A 21,987-nucleotide genomic window follows, 5' to 3' on the forward strand; every position below is an offset into this window, starting at 1 on the left:
ATGTTCAAAGTAGGTCAGCTCCCAGTCCACGCCTCGGATTTCTTTCAGTGCAGAAAACATTTTGTATCCTGGTCAGTATGAAGAATGGAGATAAAATAACAAAAGAAGAATGGGAAACCCTTGATACCGCTTCCTCAATCTGTCCCTCGGCGCAAAACTTTTAGAATCTCCTCAGATAGTTCCGCGATGGTTCGAGAGTTATATTTGCATTAAGATTCCATGCAAAAGCATTCCCATCTGTGCAACGTTACCTGGATCTCTGATGAATGTGAGGACGTCAACATCGATCAGCCTCCGCACTAGCTCTGGAAAGTCAGTGACTAGACGAAAAAGGACATTGTGAGTCAACCTGCTGTCTTCTAGTGACGGGGACATCCGTCCTGTCTTGCTGAGTTTCAGGATGATATGTTTTCTACTTAATGTAAACAATGTCTGCACTGTCTGTTCGCGTGGAGTGCAACCAGGATTATGATTTTATTTAGGAGTTGGCTTAGGTGTACTGTATTCACTGGATATCGAAGAAACGCAAGTGTGTCTGTTGTTCTTCCGACAAGATTCTGACAGTCTTCGATTATACGAATTCCGTCTGTGTTTGAGACATTTGGTTCTTTCTCACTGTACTCAGGAAGTAAGAGGAATTGTTCGATAACAGTAAGCAAGCTCTTTGTCTTTTCGTTTTCAGGATCTTGAAGAAAATCAGTGACATTTGTGAGCCTTCCCAGCAATGAAGGGAATGATATTAGCACTAGATTAAAATAAGTTATCACGTCTTCTGTGAGCTCAGTACTGTGGGACACCATAAGTGATTCTGAAGAGGGTCCCGGTGTGAAATGAGTCAGGATACTGTATTTGTTTCCTATGCAAGTGTCCTCAGTCACAATTTGGCATATTCTTTTCTCATCAAGGCTTAAGCGTGCCCCAGTCCAAATTCAAAATTGAACCGACTATGTTGTGGCTTATACGTGCAATTTTCTTCTTCACCTTGCAACTAGGATGCACAGAGTGTCAGTTTTTATGTCCTTATCCCATTCTTTGCTTAAAGGAATTGTCCAATTTAAGCCACAATTTACAAATAGTTCCTTATCCTTATCTGGCTGGTCATGCGTCCTTTTTCTTCGTCATGGACCTCTGCCTCATGTGCTGCGGTTCTTCCCAGTCGATTGTAGACTCATCTCGTTGGGTGCAGGCAGGGGGCCTTCTCCGATGTAGGGTTTGATATCACCCAGGAAAATCCAAGCTCTCCTGCCTTGTAGTTTGACTGCGGAAGGAGTGCAGTCCTCCACTGTGAAGGGACCGTTAAATCTTGGTTTGTCCCACCTTTTCCTTGTACAATTCCTTACAAGGACGGTGTCTCCAGGGAAAACGGATGGTACACAAAGTCCTTGAGCTGTGTCTGTAGTAGTAGCTCCTTCTGTGTTCTGTGCTGCCCTGCACCCCTTTCGTCGTCGCTGCAGCTGGTCTAAAATTACATTAAGACAAGATGTCATGCAGTTCAGGTAGTTTTGTATTTCAGACCCTAGAATTTCTCCTGCTGACTGGACATCACATCTAGCTCTATCTCAGGGTGTCAGGGGAGTTCTCATTCTTCTTCCTGTGGCTATCTCATGTGGCGTAAGATGATGGTCGGAACCGGGTTGTTTCCTAAGTGCATACAGTGCCAAAGGAAGGCAGTGCAACCATCTCTTCTTTAGAGTAAGCTTCAACTTGGCTATTCTTTCCTTTAATAAGCCGTTGAGCTTCTCACAGACTCCGTTACCTTGCGGATGATACGCCGACGAGAACTTGTGCTTTATACCAAGCAGCAAGCTAATCTGTTCGAATATTGCATTAACAAAGAGAAGGCCATTATCTGATTTGACCTCGCAAACCCCCCACATGGGGAATACCTCTATCACTTAAAATTTGGCCGCACAGGTAGAGTCTCGGTGTGTACAAGGACCTGCCTCAATCCATCTAGAGAATGGACACACCACAACAATTAAGTATCTGTACCTGTTACATACTTGAATCATGTCGACGTAATTGACATGCAAGTGCTGAAAAGGCCCATTTGGACAGGAATGACTCCTCATTACTTTTAATGTGTGCCAAGCTGTGAATTGTTGGCAAATTATACAGTTTACTATAAAAAATATAATGTGCTCGGTTAAATTCGGTATCTTCTGCGAGTGTTGCTGCCAGATTCTCTTTTGTCATGTGTGCCAGGTAATGCAACTGCTCCAGCGCAATTTTTAATAGGGCTACAGGCATTACTGGTTTACCAGTGCTGTCTTGTCACCACAAGCTGTCAGAGGGGTTTAAAGAACACCCTCGAAGTTTCCGAAAGATTCTTTTCTTCCTGTTGTGTCTCCCCTTAAGAGTTTCATTAGCTGTGTTTGGCCCAAATTACTGTAACTTTCAAGTGCAATCCGTGCAACCATCATTCGCTCATTGGCATGGATAACTTCCACTTCCATGATCGTCTCACTTTTGGATGCCATACACTTGGTTTCTGTGTCTGCTGTGTAATTTCCACGTGAGATAAAATGTGTCCCCCTTCGTGTGGGCGGCGCTTTTCATGACTGCTATGCCCACTGGGAGCTGTAGTGCCTTGAACAGCCTGTTCAATAAGGCTGTGTGCTGCACTGGCGTGCCGTCTGCTCGGAGGTAACCCCTCCTTTTCCAGCGCGCTAGGCCCGCGTGTACTGTCGACGTCACATAGGCGGAGTCACTGTACACCGTTATTTCCTGGTCTGCGTGATTCTCAATGGCGAGTATCAACGCCAATAATTCTGCAGCCTGTGTTGAATTGTGAGATGGTATTGGTGCGCTAATAAGTACTCAGAATTCTCCATTTGCTGTGTGCTTCATTACAGCAACGCCTGTATATCTTTGCCCGTCAATCTGATCAATCCTCGAAGAACCGTCAATAAAGACGATCTCTCCTTCTGCCAAGACATTTTCTTTTACCGTGGGAATTTCGCCATAGAATTCTTCATACTTTGCACAGTCATGGATTGGCTCTCCTTCAGTGACTGGCTCTGATATAAACGTAGCTTGGTTCAGTATTTTACATCGGACTACCTTAACCGATGGATTTGATATGATCATTTCATATCAAAGCTCTCCGAGTATCAGTGTGCCCTTTGGTTTCTCTAGAATGGCAAATAGTGAGTGCTCGACATACAATGTCAGAGCATTCCATCACAATGGTTTTAGCCTTCTCTATGGCGAACGCTGCAGCAGCTAAACTTTGTTCGCACAGGAAATGACCTCATTACTGGGTCGAAATTTCCACTGTAGTATGCTAGGGGCTTGTACCCCAATGTGGTTCTCTGTGTGAGTACCACCTTCATAGCGCTGCCATTCGTGTGGGAAAACAGGTAAAATTCCTCTGCATAATTGGGAATCCCTAGAACTGGTGCTGTGTAAATGGCTTTTTTTGAGTTCAGCAAATCCTTTCTCCGTGGTCTCAGACCATTCCATCTTTTCCTTCGTTACTTGGGCCTTTTTTAGGGCCTGAAGTAAAGGCTTAGTGTAGGAGCTATAGTCGAAGACCCAAGCCTCGACATAGTTGCATAGGCCTAAAAAAATATAAACTGCATCCGTTTTATCGTGTGTGGCTTAGCCATGTTCAATATGGCTTCAGCCCTTTCTGGGGTCACTCTTTTCTTCATGTGAGATCAGCTGGCCTATGTACAGAACTTCCTGTTGACAATATTGTAGCTTTTCCTGGTCAACCTTATATCCTTTCTCAGCCAGTATAGTCAATAGCTGAACAGAATCGTGCCTGCATTGCTCTTCTGTCGTGCTGCAAATCAGGATGTCATCCACATATTGCAGGACAACACTTTTTAATGAAAAATTGCTTAAGTCCATCTGCAGGACTCTATTGAAAATGGACGGAGACTCACAGTACCCCTGGGATAGCCTTGTGCTTTTCAGCCGAATCTGTCTGAACGTGAATGACGGAAGGTCTTGTGAGTCACGGTGCAACGGGATTGAGAAAAATGCACTGTTCAAGTCAATCACAGTGAAATATTTTGCCTCAACAGGTATATTACATAAGATTGTAGCCGGGTTAGGGACTAAAAGGGAACTCTGCCTCAACAATATCATTTATTGGGCGTAAATCCTGGATTAGCCTCCAAGACCCTCCTTTACTTTTTTTTCACAGGGTAAACTGACGTATTACAGGACGACGCCGACATCACTAAGATGCCTTGCTCCATCATAGCCAAAATGGTCTTTAAAATCCCTTCATCTGCTGCTCTGGACATGGGATATTGTCGTGCCTTGGGTAAAATAACTCCTGGTTTTAGCTTAATTTTCACTTCTCCAACCCCTTTCAATAGGCCTACATGATAGGGTCCTGTGGTCCACACTGAGACAGGCACCTGGGCCATGTCATCATCAAAACACTCAGGACAGTTTCGTGCCAACATGATCTTTTGATAATTTTTACCCAAAAGGTGAGACTCACTTCCACCATGGCCTCTCCCGTATCTGCTTGTTCTTCAAACAGATCGTCATCAGTGACTTCAGTCAATCGATATCCTTCTTCAATGGTGATTACTACGCACCATTGTCGGCCCTCGTCATCATAACCATCAATCAAAGCCATTCTCCATCGTACTGCAGCGGTGTGTATCATCAAGGGGAATACTTGTCCCTTTTCCTCGTGCATAGGTATTCTTGGTCTAAATAGGAACTCATCTGTGGTTCTCATGGTTCTGTCTGCAAGGCCCGGCAGTCCTGCCATTAGCATACCATACGCGAATATTTCTGGCTCTAATGGTATAGCCCTCATAGCTGTGTGTCCGGAGTATGCTCTAATCATTTCGCATACGTTTGAATAATGCATTCCTGGAGTCGAAAATACTATACCCTCCTCCGTGAACGAGATTGTCATCATTAAATCTCGACCCAAAATGTTCACTGGGGTCTGACGAGAATATGATAAAAGGCACTTTCATTTCACATTCTGCTATAGAGACTGGAAGTGCATTTGTGAAGGGAACACGACTTGTGGCTCCTGTGAAACTGAGTATTTATGGCATCGTCAGACAAGGAAAATTTGCCTTTGCGTATGTACGAGCGTGTTGCACCCGTGACAACTAAGAAGGAATATACTTTATCTCCTATTACAACATCCACCCTAGGTTCCCGGTGAGGGTCTGGTGTCACTGATAGGGATAGAACACATCAGGGTTCCCAGTGAGCTGTCCTATTCCATATATAATTTTGGCCCAATGTGTGCTGGTGGACTTCCCCCATTACCAGTGTTACTTCTCATTCCAGGGCTCGTTGTTTGCCCTGAGCTCGTTGTTTGTGAAAATTGTAGCAGTGACTGCTGGGACTGCCCTTGTGGAAAACTCACTACATTTTGGGGCAATGGGTTTGGTTGAGCTCCTGGTGTTTACTGTTGAACCGTGTGATTCTGTGCAACTCCCTGCTGTAAAACTGCAGGTGTATTCACCATGCCTGCTCCCATGCCTTGGCCGTTTTGCATCATGCCTTGATTTCTGCATGTGCGTGCTAAATGTCCTGTCATCCCACACAACCAACATACTGGCGGTGGTCGGATTATTTGCCCATTTGACATATCTCAATTGCCATTCTGCAAGTTTTGGAAACCTCCTTGATTATTTTGAAAGCCTCCCCGATTACTCTTCCATCCCCTTCCTCTAAAATCCTCTTCCCCTGGGATAAAACCCAGTATTGCCCTGATTATTTTGCTGCAAATTATTGACCTGCTGCATGCTCGATTCAGCTGAGCTAGTTATAATGGCTCCTTCAAGCGCATACTTTGATAGTTTCTTCTGCACCAATTTCGCTGGCTCACCCTTTCGTGTAGCTTCCTTTTTGCGATTCCTTTCTTGCAGTAGTCTGCAATAGTGTGCGATGGTCAGCTGTATTTCTGCCCAAGGTTTAGCCTCAATTCCTACAAATTTCTTGCGCCGTTTCTGTACCGGCTCTGGCAGCCCTTGGCACAATATATGGTAGAATACAGGTATAGATTTCGTCCAAGATTCTTGAGTTTCGAGTACCCATGCGCCTTGAAAATTCTGTATATAAATTAACCGATCCTCAGACTCCTTCATTTTTCATGTCATTATAGCTCCCATATCAGAAGTATCTGGATACAGCACGCGTAGCGCTTTCCATACTGCGGTTCTACAATTGTTAAATGGAGCTCCATCATGCACGGTATTAATTGTGGTTACACTGGGGTAGCCTGCCCGTATCCACACAGTGTCTGCTCTCTAACCAAGTATGGCGATTAGGAGACCCTTAATATCTCCTATAGCTAACATGTTTCCCTCCTGTCATTTTCTCTAACTCGTGTATCCACTTTCCGGCTCCCAATGTCAACATTGGAAGCTTGTTCTTAAAATTTTCTCGATCCATGTGTGGCCATAGAATATATTGTGGTCTTGCTCCCACTTTCTCAAGTAACGGAAATTGGGATGCATATCTCGCTTTCTCTACTTTCATTGTTCTCCTGTCTAGTGCAGGGGTAATATTCCTGCATCACCGTCTGCCTGGCAATGTCCTTAACCTGCCCACGTAGCACAGTGATGACACCCCCCACTTACCGTGAGATACTGTGACCATCATATCCCTTTCTCCCTTGGGAATAGTCTTTCGCTCCATCTCTCTCTTCCTCCTTTTCCTCATGCTCCTCCCTTTCTAAGTACGACATTGTCTGTGCCCAACTCGTGCCACTTCTCGTGTCTTCTTTGCTCCTACTTATTTCTAGTCTATCCAGGGATAGTTCTCTATTCCCACTACTTCGGGAGACATCCTCAGTGTCGTTCGTACAGCTGAGTGCTCGTCTTCCCCCTCCCCTTGGGGCGTTTGTTCTAGCCCCATTCCATCATATATTCTATCAATTGTTTCTCTGATGCTTCTGGTGTCGAAGACATCTTCCATATTTGCCCTAGACCTGCCTGGTACTGAATAGTACGCAGGGAAGAATTCTTCGATGTCTTCCCAGTCTACTACTGGATCTGGTTTTTTAACCTCTCTCCCCAGATATTCAAGATCGTGTGCTATCTATCTTTGCTTGCGTTCAACATAGTCATAGTATTCTCTGTGCTTCCTCGCCTCTTCTCTGACCATCTTCTTCCTTTTTCTTTTCATTTCTACGTTCATCTGCCCTTCGAATTTCCTCATCCCTTTGTGTCTTTATTCTTTTCTCTCGTATTCTTTGCTCTTCCTCTGACCTTTGCTGCTTCTGTCTGTCTTGATCATTGGCTGTTCTATGTTAGCGATTGAGCTGTTTTTCTTGCTCTTTGTGATATAACTGGTTTCGCCTTTGTCTATCCTATTCTCTCGTCTCTCAATTCCTTCTCGTTCTCTTTCCTCTGTACATTGTCTGATCTTTGTTCCGCATCATCAATGCCTTTGCCAGAGTTTCAATAAAATTTGCCCTTCCATCCATTCGTTCTTTGCAACTGCTATTTCATCAGTTCCATCTTCGCTTCCTTTCCATATTTTCCCTTCTCTCGCTTTGTCGAGAGATGCACTTATCTGTGCCTGATCCCTTCTTTCGTCATCGCGTCTCTCCTTGTGCCTTGGGACTATGGAGGCGATATCCTTATCCTTTTCTTTACCTTGATTTTCGGTACTACTTTGTGTAGGTGACTCATATGCGGGGTTGTTATACTGTGTGGCTGCTTTTAGTTCTCTCAGCGGGTATAATCCCTTGTCTTTACTTTCTTCAATTTTCGTTTCGGATGGGGCAGGTGGCGCAGTAGGCATCTCACCCCCCTCTGTGCATACATTAAGTATCCAATCTATTGGCGGCTCCTCTCCCTTTTCTTGTTCATACATTTTCCAAAGCTCTAAGATAGGTAGGCGTTTGTCGAACTTTTTGCCCGTGTAGGTGGCGTGCAAATATGTCGTCATATGTTGCAAGACAGCTTTAGATAAGGACCCACCTTGTGGCTGTGGCATAAACATTTTGCGGGCGGTTCCTTCAACCCACTCTGTACTGTATTTCTTCAGTTTGTGTGCGTGTTTTGGCAACTGTTTGCATAGGTGTGTCAATGGAGTTATGTCTTCCATACTTAAATCTGTTCCCTTTCCTCTTATAGAACACTTGTCAACGCTTCATGTGACAAACAACTTTCAACAATATGAGCGAGCTCCAAACACTGCAAGCTCTAATCCAGATTCTTTCACATTTTATATCTATTTTACTCAAAAAACATTGATTTGCATGCGATATTACCTCAGCTATTCAATCGCGTAATATGTAAATCAGTTTTCTCAAAGAAAATTTTTCGACTTCTGACATCACAACAAACACCATGTAAGACAGACGTTTGACAGACTAGACGAACACCAGCTGGTCACAGCTATCCCTGCCTCTAAATATTACCCTGACATAGAGTTGTACCCCTTTCACAGCGCATTGAATCGTTGTATTATACACACATATACATATACACACACATATATATACACATTCTTCTCTACTTCTAGCTATATTATGTTTTCCCACTTCCCTCTGTTACCTTTTCCCCCCTTTACTTGTTCTAAAGCCTGCACTTTTGCCAAAACATTCAATCTTTTTTGCTCACCGTTCTCATATTTCCTCTCTGGACCCTTGGGATCAACGCCTTAGTTACCGCCTTCTTCGGCTTTTCACCCGCTCAGCTGCCCGTAGGAATGGAAGGGATAATGTGGGGGAACACTGGTCCCTTCAGACCCTGGTCTGCAGTTTTTTCTTACACTACCACTGTCTACGGGGAGCTTCACGGTCTACTCGGCCGAATGGCAAAGGACTCGTGATATTGTCGAAGACCTAGAGTTACTTTATGTCGACAGTCAATGGGTGTCTCATTCTAATCAATAACCATCCAATCTCTGCTGCCAAGTGTACTCCGAGACCCCCGGCCGGCCCATAGAGCTGAGGTTTGCTCAGAAGTACTTCAAAACAAGATAGCTGCACCCTTGAGATGGACGGGGTGCAGATTTATTACTCCAACACCAATCAATAAGGACAACTCAATGGTTTAGCAAAGGGAGTCCGTTTAATGACGAGTACAAAAAACAGGGAGTCATGGACATCAGCAGTGATGTGATCGTCGTCCTCGCTTCAACTCCAACGAACTTCACACAAGTTGTAACATAACTCGTCATCATTGACATGTAACACTCAAAAGTTAACAAGCAATTCTATTGGTTGCAAAAAGGTAACTTTACTATAGGTACTATATCTGTATATGGTAAGTGAGTGGATTGTAACGCTCACCTGGTATCCACGGGGACGTCACTCAGCCTGTTCTGACCTCTTACGATCTCGAACCCTTCCCCAGAGTCTACTCGACTGGAGACTGGGCCTCGTTTTCTTGGAAAGTGTGCTCTCCATCCTGCTTTCAGCGCAGGGGTGCGCTGATTGAGGCGGGCTCGTTGCTGCCTAGTTACTTCACTGGAAAGAGTCCGACAAGTAAGTATAATGAGTCTTTTGAACAGTTCTCTAACTTCGTTCCTTTCCTTCCTTAGATGATGGTCGGCGTCCGGGGATGGCGACATGCTGCTGAGATGAGTAGCGCTGAAGGTGAGTGAGAGCGCGATGCGACCCTTTCGTATTTGTATTGAACAGAGTTCTTTTTCTGTCTTTTAGGTGCTGCGATGTTTTCAGCATGGATGCCGGTTATGAAGCACAAATGCGGTGAGTAAGCGCGGTATGCGGCGCCTCTAGATGTTTCCACGCTAACCTGGAGTGTCTTTTCCCTCTTGCAAATGGATGAGAAGTTGCAGAGACAGAGTTCCCCCAGAGCGGCTGGGATTCAGGTAAGCGTTTGAAGCTCATACAGTCTTTAAAAATAAGCGAAGATTTGCTGAATGCTTACTAATACCTTTTTTCTGTTCTTTTACCTTTTCCTTAGGAAGAGGCATGCCGGGATGGGAATGACACTGCCGAAGATGCCCGCAGAACAGAAGAAGCGATGAATGATGGGCAGAAGCGCCGCAAGGTAAGGCTCTTCCTAACGGTGTTCTTGTTCTTGCAGGAGCTGAGCGCAGAAGCAAGATGCAGGCCTACTGGAGACCGATCCGAACACGGTGTCACGCTGCAGGTGCAGAAAACACAAAGCATGTTTCTCAGCCTGGGCGTGGCTTAAATAGTCTCTGGGTATCCCAGGTGTCTCTGGGCTGACCCACACCCAAATGACTAGACAGTTCTGGGAACCGAAATATGTGGGGTCATTCATCTTGTCCCCATCAAAGCACTACAAGTCCAATCCCCAATGTTATCATATGGGAGTGAGTGAGTCTGGTGCCACAAGCGCCAAATCAGACTCCAAGTGGGTCTATGGAGGGATGGAGAGGCCCTTGAGGGCCATGTAGGTGATTGTGGCCTGGCTCCAGCTTGACATCTTGGAGGGCTGGGGGCATGAGGGGCAGGAATCATGACATGATAGGGTAAACACTGTCAGGTGGGTGTCTAAGCCCTTCCTTCAAAAATTATTACTGTAGACGTCACTAAAAGTACGACGTCTCATTGGTTCTACTAACTATAGGACCCTAGATTATTTGGTCCATTGTGATTGGGTTGGTACCAACCCCTTGCATATTCCCCCACTTCGCTTAGCAGCATGCAGAACGGTCAGCCAGGTGCGAGGTGCCCCTTAGTTACCCAGACTCCTCCTGCCCTTGCTACAATCAATCATAACTTTAAAATTAGTTCACTGTGGTTGGCCTCGAAACTGCATCTTCTGTCTGGAAAAGTTCTGATATCTCTGCTTGGTCTGATGCCAAGCGTAGCTGTGAACCCATGCTTCTTGCTCGGCCAGTCACGCGATTCCCACACCGTGAATTTGTCTCGTTTCTCTCAATTTGTGTATTTGATTTTCATGTCACCCGCCACCTGCCTTCGCCTTCTTATCTCGATCCTTCAGAGACAGGATATTCTGTTTTTAGTTTCAATTAAAGTAGCTACTCTTTATAGCCTCTATTGGTATGACCTTGGCTTACCTGGCACGAGTTGCATCTGCTGAGTTTCGATTCAGCCGCCTCTCTTCGGGTTGCAAGAATATGAATCATTCTTGCATTTGGCCTTTAGTAACCTGGGTTGGTTCTGCTTTTGTGCAAAATGGAATATACTTGTACTAAAGTACTTAGTTTGAGATAGATTTATGTATAATGGCGCTTGCCGCACTATTCTTCTACTTAGCATAGCAAGCTGCACTGTTTTCTTATCTTTCTTGCGGTTCCAAGCAAATTTACAGGTGTAAACTAGTTGAATATCTTCACCTTGCTTACAGCTTGAACTTCTTTGTATTTCAACATCGTTCTCCCCTTTTAGGTTCACAATATCTTTGTTCATGGCATTTCGTCTTTGTGCGTCATTCTTTTGGTTGTCATTTCTTCTATCTGCACGTTAGTCCGGGCCCTCGTGACATCACCATTTGTCTTCCATTAAGGCCTTTTTGGTTTCTTCCGGGACAGTACTTAGGCACTCTTCATTTCTTCTCATCTGCTGGTAGTGTTTTCTTAATGGATACCTTACTGTCCATGGTTTTCTGGGTGTCGGTACTTCAATAGGTATTGCTCTTCTGATAGGTATTGGACAGAGTCCTACTGCGGCTCTCTGCTGGTTTATTTGTTCATCATACGTCACATATCTTGGTGTGAACGTTCCTGGCACCTCAAACTGGGCGACTGGAGTGCAAGCTTTATTTGGGACCTCCTCTACACTGGGCTGTTGGAATGTTGCAGATCCTTGCCATTGGTGAAGTTGGGCTTGCTCAACCTGAAAATTGGATAAAAGTGCTCCTCTAACTGTTCATCAAATCATCATTGATTGAAGAGCAGCCCACTGGCGACCCCTGCAGCTGACCAACATCAACTCTAGCGATTGGCCTGGTGAAACAGTAATCCTTGTTGACGCTTTCACCTGTGGACCGGTGGGAACAACCAGTCTCAATCCCTGCTTGAGAATCTGAGCCTTCAGAGGTTTCTCTGGATCAACCAGTGGACTGACCAGCTCTTTCCTGGGCTACCTCGCTGCAACAATCATTCTGAGCAGAGCCTTAGAACTGTTCAGATCTTCAGCTTGTGCCACAAGTCGCCTGTCCTCACAATTTCTGCCGTCTCACTCCATGGAAAGATGTGCTGGGGCTGCTTCAGTGTTCACTGCTGTACGATTGCCAGTCGCTGCCTGACCGTGGTGACCTTTGTTGGATCTTGTCTTCCTTGTGTCCTTGAGGGATCCCATACCAGTCTATCCCACAGAAGTCTTTCTTTGTGTCCTCAACTGGAAGCTGTCCATTGAGGACCCAAACTGTCCAACTGAGGATCCAAACTGTAACCAATCAAAACAAAGCATCCTACTGTCTAGACGACCCCGACGTGGGAACGAAAAACAGAACAAAGAACCCGGAAGAAAGTCTGAAACCTACTCAAGTGGAATCTTCAACTTCCAAAGCTGGGGGAGGAGTCTACATGTATGTTGCTTTTGCCCCCCTGACCCCACCCCACATTTCCTGTAGGGTGACCTGGGCATACATTCCTGACCCTAACTCACTCCGACATATACTTGTGTGGTCAAACCTGGGTTAAGGATCCTTTCCTAGGCCTACCCTAGTGAATGGGATTGATTTGAGTACTTATTGGAACTTTGCTGAATACTTCTCTAAAAAGCACCACCACAGCCCACTGCATCATTTCAGAATAACCTTGCCTGAAGAAGCTATATATTAGAACTTGTGACTTTTAGGCACAAGGCCCCATACGCTCTTAGGGTTGGACTTTATAAGATAAAGGGAAGCTGTACCTGTGCTTATTCCAACCATTTTTGACTTATTTTCCTTGCATCAGAGTACTCGCCTGTATTATACTGGTAGGCAAGTCTATTCTAATGGTGAATGTGTATATAAATGTTTATAAGGTTTTGCAATACTTGCCTGCGATTTATATATGCTTAGTGTATAACTAAAGGCCTAATAAATAACTATTTTGATATACAGACTGACAAACTTCAATTATTGGTGTTGCTCTAGGTGGTCGCATTGTAGCCCTAGACCACCGTCTCCTTTTTTCCGAGACGAAGCCTTGACTGCTTGCCTACCTTAGCGTCAGTGGGTTCTGGCTCATCTCTCAGTATCTTCCCCGTTTACTATAAATAGGGTGGCCTCCCAAAATCTTCCCACCAAGGGTTGATTGTGTAAATACATCTGAACAGTAACCAAAAAGTCATTATAGAAAAGGTTATAAGGATACAAAGTATCCTAACCACACTTCACAAAGGTGATGTGTGGAATTGAAACGGTAGTCAGTCCTCATTTGCCCACACCATTCTAGTGAGGCCTGAATGTTGTTTTGTTCTCATTGGAGCCTTATTTCATGTATTCACAATCTCGCCTCTGCTGGTGACCTCGACCCATTTCTTGTATGTACCTTTACTGCCCTCTAGTGGACATTACTTGATTACAATATGTGCTGAGCAAAGCAAGGAGTTTTTGGCCCGACTGATGAGTTTCATGAAAGGCAGTAATGGGGGCGGATTTAATGGGGGGGGGGGCGAGGGGGTAAAGAGCTTCCCTTTTTTATTGCTTCACTTTCATATCTTTATGTTCAAATAGTAGTGGTGAGATTTGGGGGTCGAATTTTGGTGAAATTAAGTTTAAGTATATGAGGCAGAGATTTAGGTAAGTGTTCATTTCAAGACAACTTTTACATGTGGCATTTTGGCAGGCAATTAAAAGACAGATTCATTGAAACAATACAAGAAATTCACTAAAAGGAGACAGGTCGCTCAGTACTGATGGACTTGAAGACTAATCAGTTTCCCCATAAGAACGAGCAAAAGGGCCAAGGAAGTAAAGCAGGCAGCTTTACATACCTCCAAAAACTCAGGTCAGCAGTCAAAGCAAAAAGAAAGGCTGTCCCATAGAAGTCCATGGGAGGAAAGCAGCAAAAAGAAAATATGTCCTAACAGAGTGTAATGAAGCATTTTCTGCTTTGAATTGACGTGCCAACACTTGAAAGACGGGTGCCCTGCCGATATTTGTACAAAGATTTGGGCTCTTTAGACTGTGATGGGTTATATTTCTTCAGCAAAGCCTCAAAGAGGTATTTATAAAATGGGAAAGAAGAGCTCTTTCATAAAGCTTTACAAAGACTCCTTCTGCGGTTCTTTGTAAAGAACATCTCACCCAAAGTCCTACGCTTCACCTGCAAACAATTTGAAAAAGGTGCTATTAAGTCTCATTACACACCTGAAATTCGAGGAAATAAGAGTTCCATAAGGAAACCGTGACAAGCATTGTATCACAATGAATGGACCTTGCCTCTCGGATCATCACGGGTCAAGCTTTTGGAGTTCCCTCTATGGAGTTCATCAGAAAACAAACTTCAACAACAGTGAAAAGCATGTCAGCTAGGATAGACTAGTTGCAAGAGAGGATACAAATATGATAACAATTATTTGCAACTAAAACGTACCCGAGGGCTGCACCGTAGAGTAGATGTGGAATTCGAAACCTGTAAGGGAAGGAAAAAAAGGGAACAAGGTCAAAAATCCTGCTTAGTGGCAGGGTACAGGTTTTGAAGACATTTATATTCTTACACATTTCATAAGAATGCAGTACAACTACATAGCAACTTTTTAAATTTGTCAAATTTTGAAAAAATGTACAATGGGGGCGGGGTTCACTCGTGATCCCCAAGAAAATGGTCACCTCAGAGTGAAGCTCCCGACAAGGAGGGAAGGCCAGCTTGAGTTATGGCTGCTCAACCTGTCAAAACAAGCCGAAGGGGCCATGGGTGGCTTAGTGCCCATGATGTGGGGTGTGGATTTCGGCATAATCGCCCTTCCTGAGCCGAGATACCCAGACTCACAGTTCTGGGTTTTGCCCAGCGCTACAGAGGCAGTGCACTATGAGCGAGCCGGGGGAGTTTAGGGACGCCCGGTGGCCCAACAACTTGTTAAGAGAAAGATAGAGGGTGCAGGACTCGATCGCGAGCAGGCAGTGCCGTCGCAGCAACGCAGAGGTCGATTCACTTGCACGGGCTACTCTGTAGTGCCATGATAGGCGAGCAGCTAGTGGAAGGCAGGTGACCTGCGGGAGCGAGTATTTGGAGCATGGACAGCCACCATCCCCGTTTAACCTCTGAAATGCTGGCAGCAGACGCGGTGACAATCACACATGGATGCAAAAGCCTATGGAAAATTAACAAGAACCCCATCAAAGGGCAGTTGGAAGGCTGAGGTATTAAACGTACGGCTCCCTTGCAGACAGAGCAAAGCTGTGATGAGAAATGAAAGTGCAGTATTATGCTGGCAGCCCAGGGAGGATCTGCTGAAGATAGCACCTGAGAGACGAAGAGATGGTGGATGGCCAAGCGCTGTCTGCGGAGCCCTGAAGGTCGAGAAATTATAACTCCTGCAGGTAGTAGGGCAAGACACTGAGCCGTGCTTAACCTACAGGCTTGTGGCAGTGAGCGGCCCTTTGATGGTTGTAGATAGTGAGATACGGGGGGCGTTCATTAGGTGGCTGGAACCTGCTGTGCAAGCATCCAAGTACCCCTAAGAGAGTCATGCTTGGAGAACAGGCAGCGGCTGACACTTTGGGGAGATGCAGCGCAGTGGTGAAGGTGAGGAATCTATACCTGAATATACCCTAGGTGGTAGTCTCTCCTTGCCCCTTGGTGCCATTGCCAGATCAAGTCAGCAACAGGTTTCATGATACTACTGAAATCAGAGGGTCGCCCTTGGCTGCCGTAGTGTCCGTTTATAGTTTCTGCAGGAGTATAAGAGTGTGGGTATTCTGGATTCAGAGAGCTTGGAGGGTTCCATATAGATTCCTGGGAACGAGGGGTTTTCTTGATGGCATTGGGGAAAGGCACACAACAAAAAGCACAACAACCGGAAGGGGATGTTTGCATTGCAGAGTGTGACGAGCAAGCAAACCACCCCGGAACACTCACCCAGAGCCTCATCACCATCCCATGAAAGCCTCATGTTGGTGCTAGGCTGCATCGATAAAACTGTCACGGCTTGAGGACAAATTTTACCTCATGAATGAGAAGGTGGCACAGCTGGAAACCAGATCATCATCCCTGGAGCAAAAGACCTCTGAAATAGAAAGTCCTTGTGCCGAGACAGTCCCAGCTGTGAAGCAGTCTCGGGAGGATAGCTCAGGGGCAACTTGCTCGCCGTGGAAACAAGACGACACGGAGCACCACAGGTTCGATCCCAGGGTCCGTGCTTAGAAACCTCTTGGTATTAAACGTGTTATAAATAACCAATCATATCAGAAATGTGAGGCGGACAACTCATTATCCCTACCCCGCTGAGGATTTCCCTGCCTAAAATACACTAGAGGAAACACTAGGTCTCTGTCCCTCGCACGTACGATAACTCAAGGTAATGCATGGCAGTTCAAAGGCAACAAATATAGCAGTTAAATTCACAATATGATAACAGTCTCCCCTTATAATCTGGGTGATTCAAGCAAGATTATGTTCCACAGTTCTAAAAGGAAATACTGTTTTGTAACCAAGTTCCAACACAGTTCTTTGTGACTCCAACTTGACGACAAAGTTCCAACACTTGAGAATTGTTAACAAAGGTTATTTCTCTTCGACTTGTAATAATAAGAACTCTTCTTTTCATGAACCAAGAATACTTCCCTTAGTCAATCTGTATTTAACATAAATTGTCTGTTAGGATTATTCTGCAACAAAATCTTAGTTCTCAAGATGTAAACACTTCTGCAGCAGTTTTACACAGTTCTGGCTTCAGCAATGAAAGTGTCAGGATAATTTGCTAATATTTCAAAATATAATCAATAGCTCTACTACGGCTTCTTCAACAACCACTCGTTTCCACAATAAACGTTTGTCAGGAGGATTTGTGAACACCACTTCACAGCACTTCAACTTCCACCTGGTTTACTTCCATGCCAGACCTACTACTCCAATGACACCCAATGTACTCGTTCGAATCTATTTGGTCAAATTCATTTTTTGACCGGTTCATTTTGCAGTACATAATTAATATATATATATATATATATATATATAAATATAATATGGCGGGAGACCACTCCCACACCTCCTATGTTAATGATATCCCTAAATCCACCCCCCAACCAAGTATATATGCAGCAAAACATGTTAAAAAAATTGCAACCAATTCCCCTGCAATGAAATCTCCAGCGCAATCTGCCAATCCTGTTCACTCCCATGCCAGGTCTATTACTTCAAAGTTGTCTGTTCGGGTATACTACCCTGCCCGAACAGTAGAAAGTTATCACAACCTCTGATCTGGTATACTCCCTTGCCAGGTGAGCAATATACAAACAACAACTGCCTCTGTGGTTGAGATCAGCTTACAACCTTGCAATGCCTCTTGCTTCAAAACATCAGGTTTTAAGCAATTCTTCAGGAAAGGCAAGATTCACATTGGTGCTCTTTAGTACACACTCCAAAACCACCTAGTTATGCTCCGCTCCCGCTGAGTAACCTTTAACAGAAGGGCAGCCTTCTTGCCACTTTTGTTCCCTGTCTTCCTCATTAACCAAATACTGACAATGATATGGTGTTATTCCAATTCTTCCTTGGCTTTGGCATTGGGGGTTTGTAACAGCTTCTTTTATGCATTGCTGCAAACATAGGTAATACGCTTTACAAACTCTGGGACTTTCCTTAGCCCCATCCTGGCTCTGGCAATGTTTGTTGGTTTTAAATTGCCTTGCTTTTACTTTCTTTTAGCTTCAGTAATGGTAGTTTGTATGGAGTTCTAGAAGTATTGCCCCATCTTGTTGCTGGGTTTTAAATAAACTTGCATGCTTAAAGTCACAGTCAATTGGTTTGACATGTTTTCTCTACATCCGGTATTGAAAAATCGCCTTTTCTTACTTTTCTCTCTACACAATTGCTTTCTAATATTAAAGAACCTGCTTTGAGCAAGCGGTCACAGAGCGAGCCGGTTTCACAATCACTTGTGAACTCACCGGGTATGGCATATGCATCAGTTTCCTTTGCTGCTCACTGGTCCTTCGCTTCAGCTGCTCCTTGGGGTCCGACAATCTGCCGCTTTTAGTCTGTCGTTGCCCACACCACTTGCACACAGAGCTTCCCTCTGCTCCAAAGACGCTCCGGTACTCGCCTGCCACCGGAGACCACCTTGTGGGGAGGAAAGCTTTCCAAACTTTCAGTTCCTGCTGCACAGCATCTGCAATTCAGGTCTCCTGGGCCTCCGAAGCTTCCTGCTGCGCAACCTCTACAATTAAGGCTTCTGGAGGTGAAGAGCCTCTCAGGACTGGCTACTGCTAGCCACTCTTCAGTAGTCGCGGTGCCTTTTCTCCTCCACTCTCTGCTTCTGTGCAACATGGAGAGTTCACGACTCCTCCAACGATGACTACTGCTCTGCTCCTTCTCGCTAATTGCCTGCACCCGAAGGGGCCTTGTAAGCCTCCCAGGTGAGAGTCATTCCCATCAACAAGCTGCACTTTGTGCAGTTTTGTTCCTCTTCAGCCCTCTTCTTCGTCCTAGTAATTTGGGGATTATGAGACGAGTCTATAATGCAAAAAAAAAAATCAGTTCTTAGAACTTTATTTTTGATCTCAAGCCCATTTCCGTTCCCTATAATATTCTCTATAGAAATATTATGAGAATCAATCACAAGATTTAATTTTATGGAAAAATAAAGATTTGTAGACTTATTCAGACTACTTTTCACTATACCTTTGGGAGTTAGGGGAGCTTCTAATTAGTCTCTGTGGTTTTAGAAAGGTTTTAATTTCTCCAAACACGTATGGGTTTATGAATTCTTTCACCCATATTAAGATGTTTAGCTTGGGGAGCTAAAAGATTGTTCTGGCAACAAGACATTACATACTTTGGCATTGAGGAGAGGCCTTAACCTAGAGGAAGACTCCAACTTAGTACTCCTATTCCCCTGGGCCCCGTCTCCGCCCAGGTGATGCTCCCGTAGAACACCATCCCCATGGTCAGGATCAGAAACAGCCTGCCTTTCCATGCCCACCTTGGAGGAGACTTTAGGTAGGGTCTTTGTGAGGACTCTGCAGGATTCATCACAGTAAGGAGTTGGAGGCAGTGCACCGTGTAGTCAGGCGCTGGTCCAGAGAATGGAATATATGGAGAATGCGGTCCGGGCGAAGCAAATCAGGGTAAGTTGCCTCCCTGTAGGCACTGAAGGTGAAGACCCGATAGCATTTGCAGCCATCTGGCTTTCGGAGGTGTTCAGGCTAGACAGAGGAAGGTGAGTCGGAGACACATAGCAACCCCTCAAAATTCAATTGTTAATAACTTTTGATTCGAGTAACGGATTTGGCCAAAATTTGGAAAGTGATTACAAGTCTGCAGGCCCCCCCCAGACTACAAAGTCTCATAAAGGTTAATTAAAAAAACTGTTAAGCGTAAAAAAATACTAAAGTGCAGCCTACTTCCCATTCATTTTCCCATAGACAAAAAAGGTCAATTTTTGCCAAAGCGCATAGCCTAAACTGATGGTCGGATTTAGACCAGGTCCAAACTTGGGCATGAAGCATTGACACGATCAATGCATGGTTTGGGGTTATTCTGTGCCATAGTTATTTTAAAATTTGACGGAGAAGAGGTTGCCCACTTCCCCAAAAATGTGTTATATCTCCCATGGTGCACTGCAGGATCATGGTTTTCAGAAATGAAACTACCACCATTTTGTTTTTCTCTCAATGCGAAGAAGGGCCAGCCTGAAGAACGTGGAACAGCTCCACTGTGTATATGCATTAGAGAAGCATTCTGCTGGTGTCATGTTGGCCACAGCAGACTTGTAGAGCTTATTCACGGCCCTAATGGGTGAGCGGTCAGATGAGCTTTGGAAGAGAAGATCGGGGTATCCGGGAGTTCAGTTCGATACAAATAACCATGATGGAGCAGCTTTTAATAATCTTAGGGCACAGGCATGGGGGCCTTGAGGATTATGTATCCCGAAATGCCAGATATTGATTCTATTTTAGCTAAAACAATGAAATTGGATGATCCTGCCGCACACCTCCAGTTAATTCAGGAGACATGGAGGGCAAAAACGGGAGAAGCATGGGGCAAGAATGTGGTGATTTTTTTACCAAATGCTGAAGGGACTTCCCAAAGGAAGTCTAGCACGATTTAGATAAAATAGTAGGGATGAGGCCAAGGGTTGGGCAGAAAGTCAGGCACACATTGTGCAATTTTGCAAGCGAAGAAAGGAAAAAGTGGGAGAATGTAGAGCAGGCGCAAAAGCAGAGGCTAAGCTTGTCCAAAAGAAATTGGCAAAGAGTTGCTTAGAAGGGGCAGTAATTACAAATTCTAAGGAGAAACAACAGAGGAAAACGGGACAACAGTGACAGTGTACTGGGTATGAGGCAGGGTTGGGCGGACAGGAATGTTCCCGGTCCAAGGCCAATGAGAGGGTTTCTGAGGAGGATTTCCATGGGGAAGTAGGTCATTTGGTGGGTTCGTAAGTGGGGGTGCCCAGTTTAATGGGCCAACAGGAAATAATTATGGAGCTCTGATGGGATTCAGTGTTGGTCGTGCATAAGGTTGGGGCACATGTCACGGGATTGTCATGAACGGCCAAAGTACTATACCACGGGAGCTCAACAGATGCAGGCCCGACCCTGCCATATGACCCAGGTTCTGTGCAATTGCAACAGGCACAGGTTGAACAGAACACAGCCACTGGACCTGCACAGACCTTTGGGATCCCACCAACCATGCCAGCACAAGCATCAGTGCAGACATGGGACAAGAATCCATCCTTTACCCCAATGAAGAGTTGCGCACTCCAGTGTAGTGCGCCTCAGGGGAATCCCTTTTAACTCCCAGCTGCCAATATGTACCAGGTGTAGGACAGCCGACAGGGATCCCCAATGTGTCCAGTCCTGTCCATTACCACCAATCCGGAAGAGGAACCACGGATAGGTGTGCAGGTTGGTGACCAAACGTTTTCATTCATGGTTGACACAGGAGCTACCAAGTCTTGCATTAAGGAAAAGGAGTTCCTCTTGGCAGGCAAAACTATGCACATGCAGGGATTCTCTGGGGCTGTACGGTCGGTTCCTTATACTGAAGATCTTCATATCAAGGTGGGTAATCAAAATGTATCAGCCCCTTTGTTGTATTGTACGGATACCCCAGCAAATATTTTGGGAAAGGACATCCTGAGCAAGTTGCAGATGTCGATTGTCTTCACGCAGGAAGGTATGGTATGCTCAAAGGGTTGTGTCCGGTAAGCTATGCAGCGCGTTTTCAGATCTATTGTAGCGACAGTACGATTAGGGGGGGGTTCCCGTGCACGCAGCATAGTTTCTTTATGGGCTGATGGTTTTGTTGAGTTGGATCCCGGGGATCAGAAATCAGGCCTGGCGAAATCATTTGAGTTTTTATTTCAGCCTGATGTGCTACAGGAAGGAAGGAAATGCCAGAGAGCTACCACAGTTAAACAGACCCCTCAGCCAGTCACAGTAAAACAAAGGATATTGTTCAGGATCAGGATTGTACCATGTATGAGGGAGAAGAGGAAGATAGGGTAAATGCGAAAGAGGATTGTCTGGAAGGAGGGATGGTGATTTTTGTAGATGGTCCCGCACTGGTCCACCCCCAGGGTCTGGATCCAAAGGCGATGGCCGTGTCCTGGCCACCTGAGCGAGAGATCTGCATAGACTAGTGCGTGAGACACCTGGTTTCTCATCCCCCGTCCAGCATGCTGCGCTGCTATCTTGGCCGATTGAAGCATTAACCTTGCCAGCAGAGATGAGTCTAGTGAAGTGTGCTGCCCATACTAACCACACAAATTCAATAGCTCTCGGAAATGATGCTGCAGACAAGGCGTTGAAATGGCGTATTTTCCTTTCACAGATTCCCAGAAAGAGGAAATCGTGTACAAATAAGTACAGTTACCAGCCCGTACACTGCAGTCGGTGCTCCAGATACTAGAAATACAAGGGAAAGCCCCTAGAGAAGAACAGGAGCTCTGGAAAAAGAGAGGTCTGTTCTCTCACC

The 21,987-nt window shown here is 45.2% G+C and overlaps 1 protein-coding gene across 1 annotated transcript in view; it reads right to left on the reverse strand.

Annotated features, from left to right (window-relative positions):
- CDCA5 (cell division cycle associated 5) overlaps positions 1-21,987 on the reverse strand; it is a 156,362-nt gene that overhangs the window by 79,889 nt on the left and 54,486 nt on the right. Inside the window, exon 5 of the mRNA XM_069644941.1 lies at positions 14,440-14,478. Within this exon, the coding sequence (XP_069501042.1) occupies positions 14,440-14,478 (39 nt within the window). The remainder of the gene's footprint in view (positions 1-14,439; positions 14,479-21,987) is intronic.

This window comes from Ambystoma mexicanum, chromosome 2p (genome assembly GCF_040938575.1).
Source record: "Ambystoma mexicanum isolate Mex_15411 chromosome 2p, UKY_AmexF1_1, whole genome shotgun sequence".
NCBI classification, from domain to species: domain Eukaryota; kingdom Metazoa; phylum Chordata; class Amphibia; order Caudata; family Ambystomatidae; genus Ambystoma; species Ambystoma mexicanum.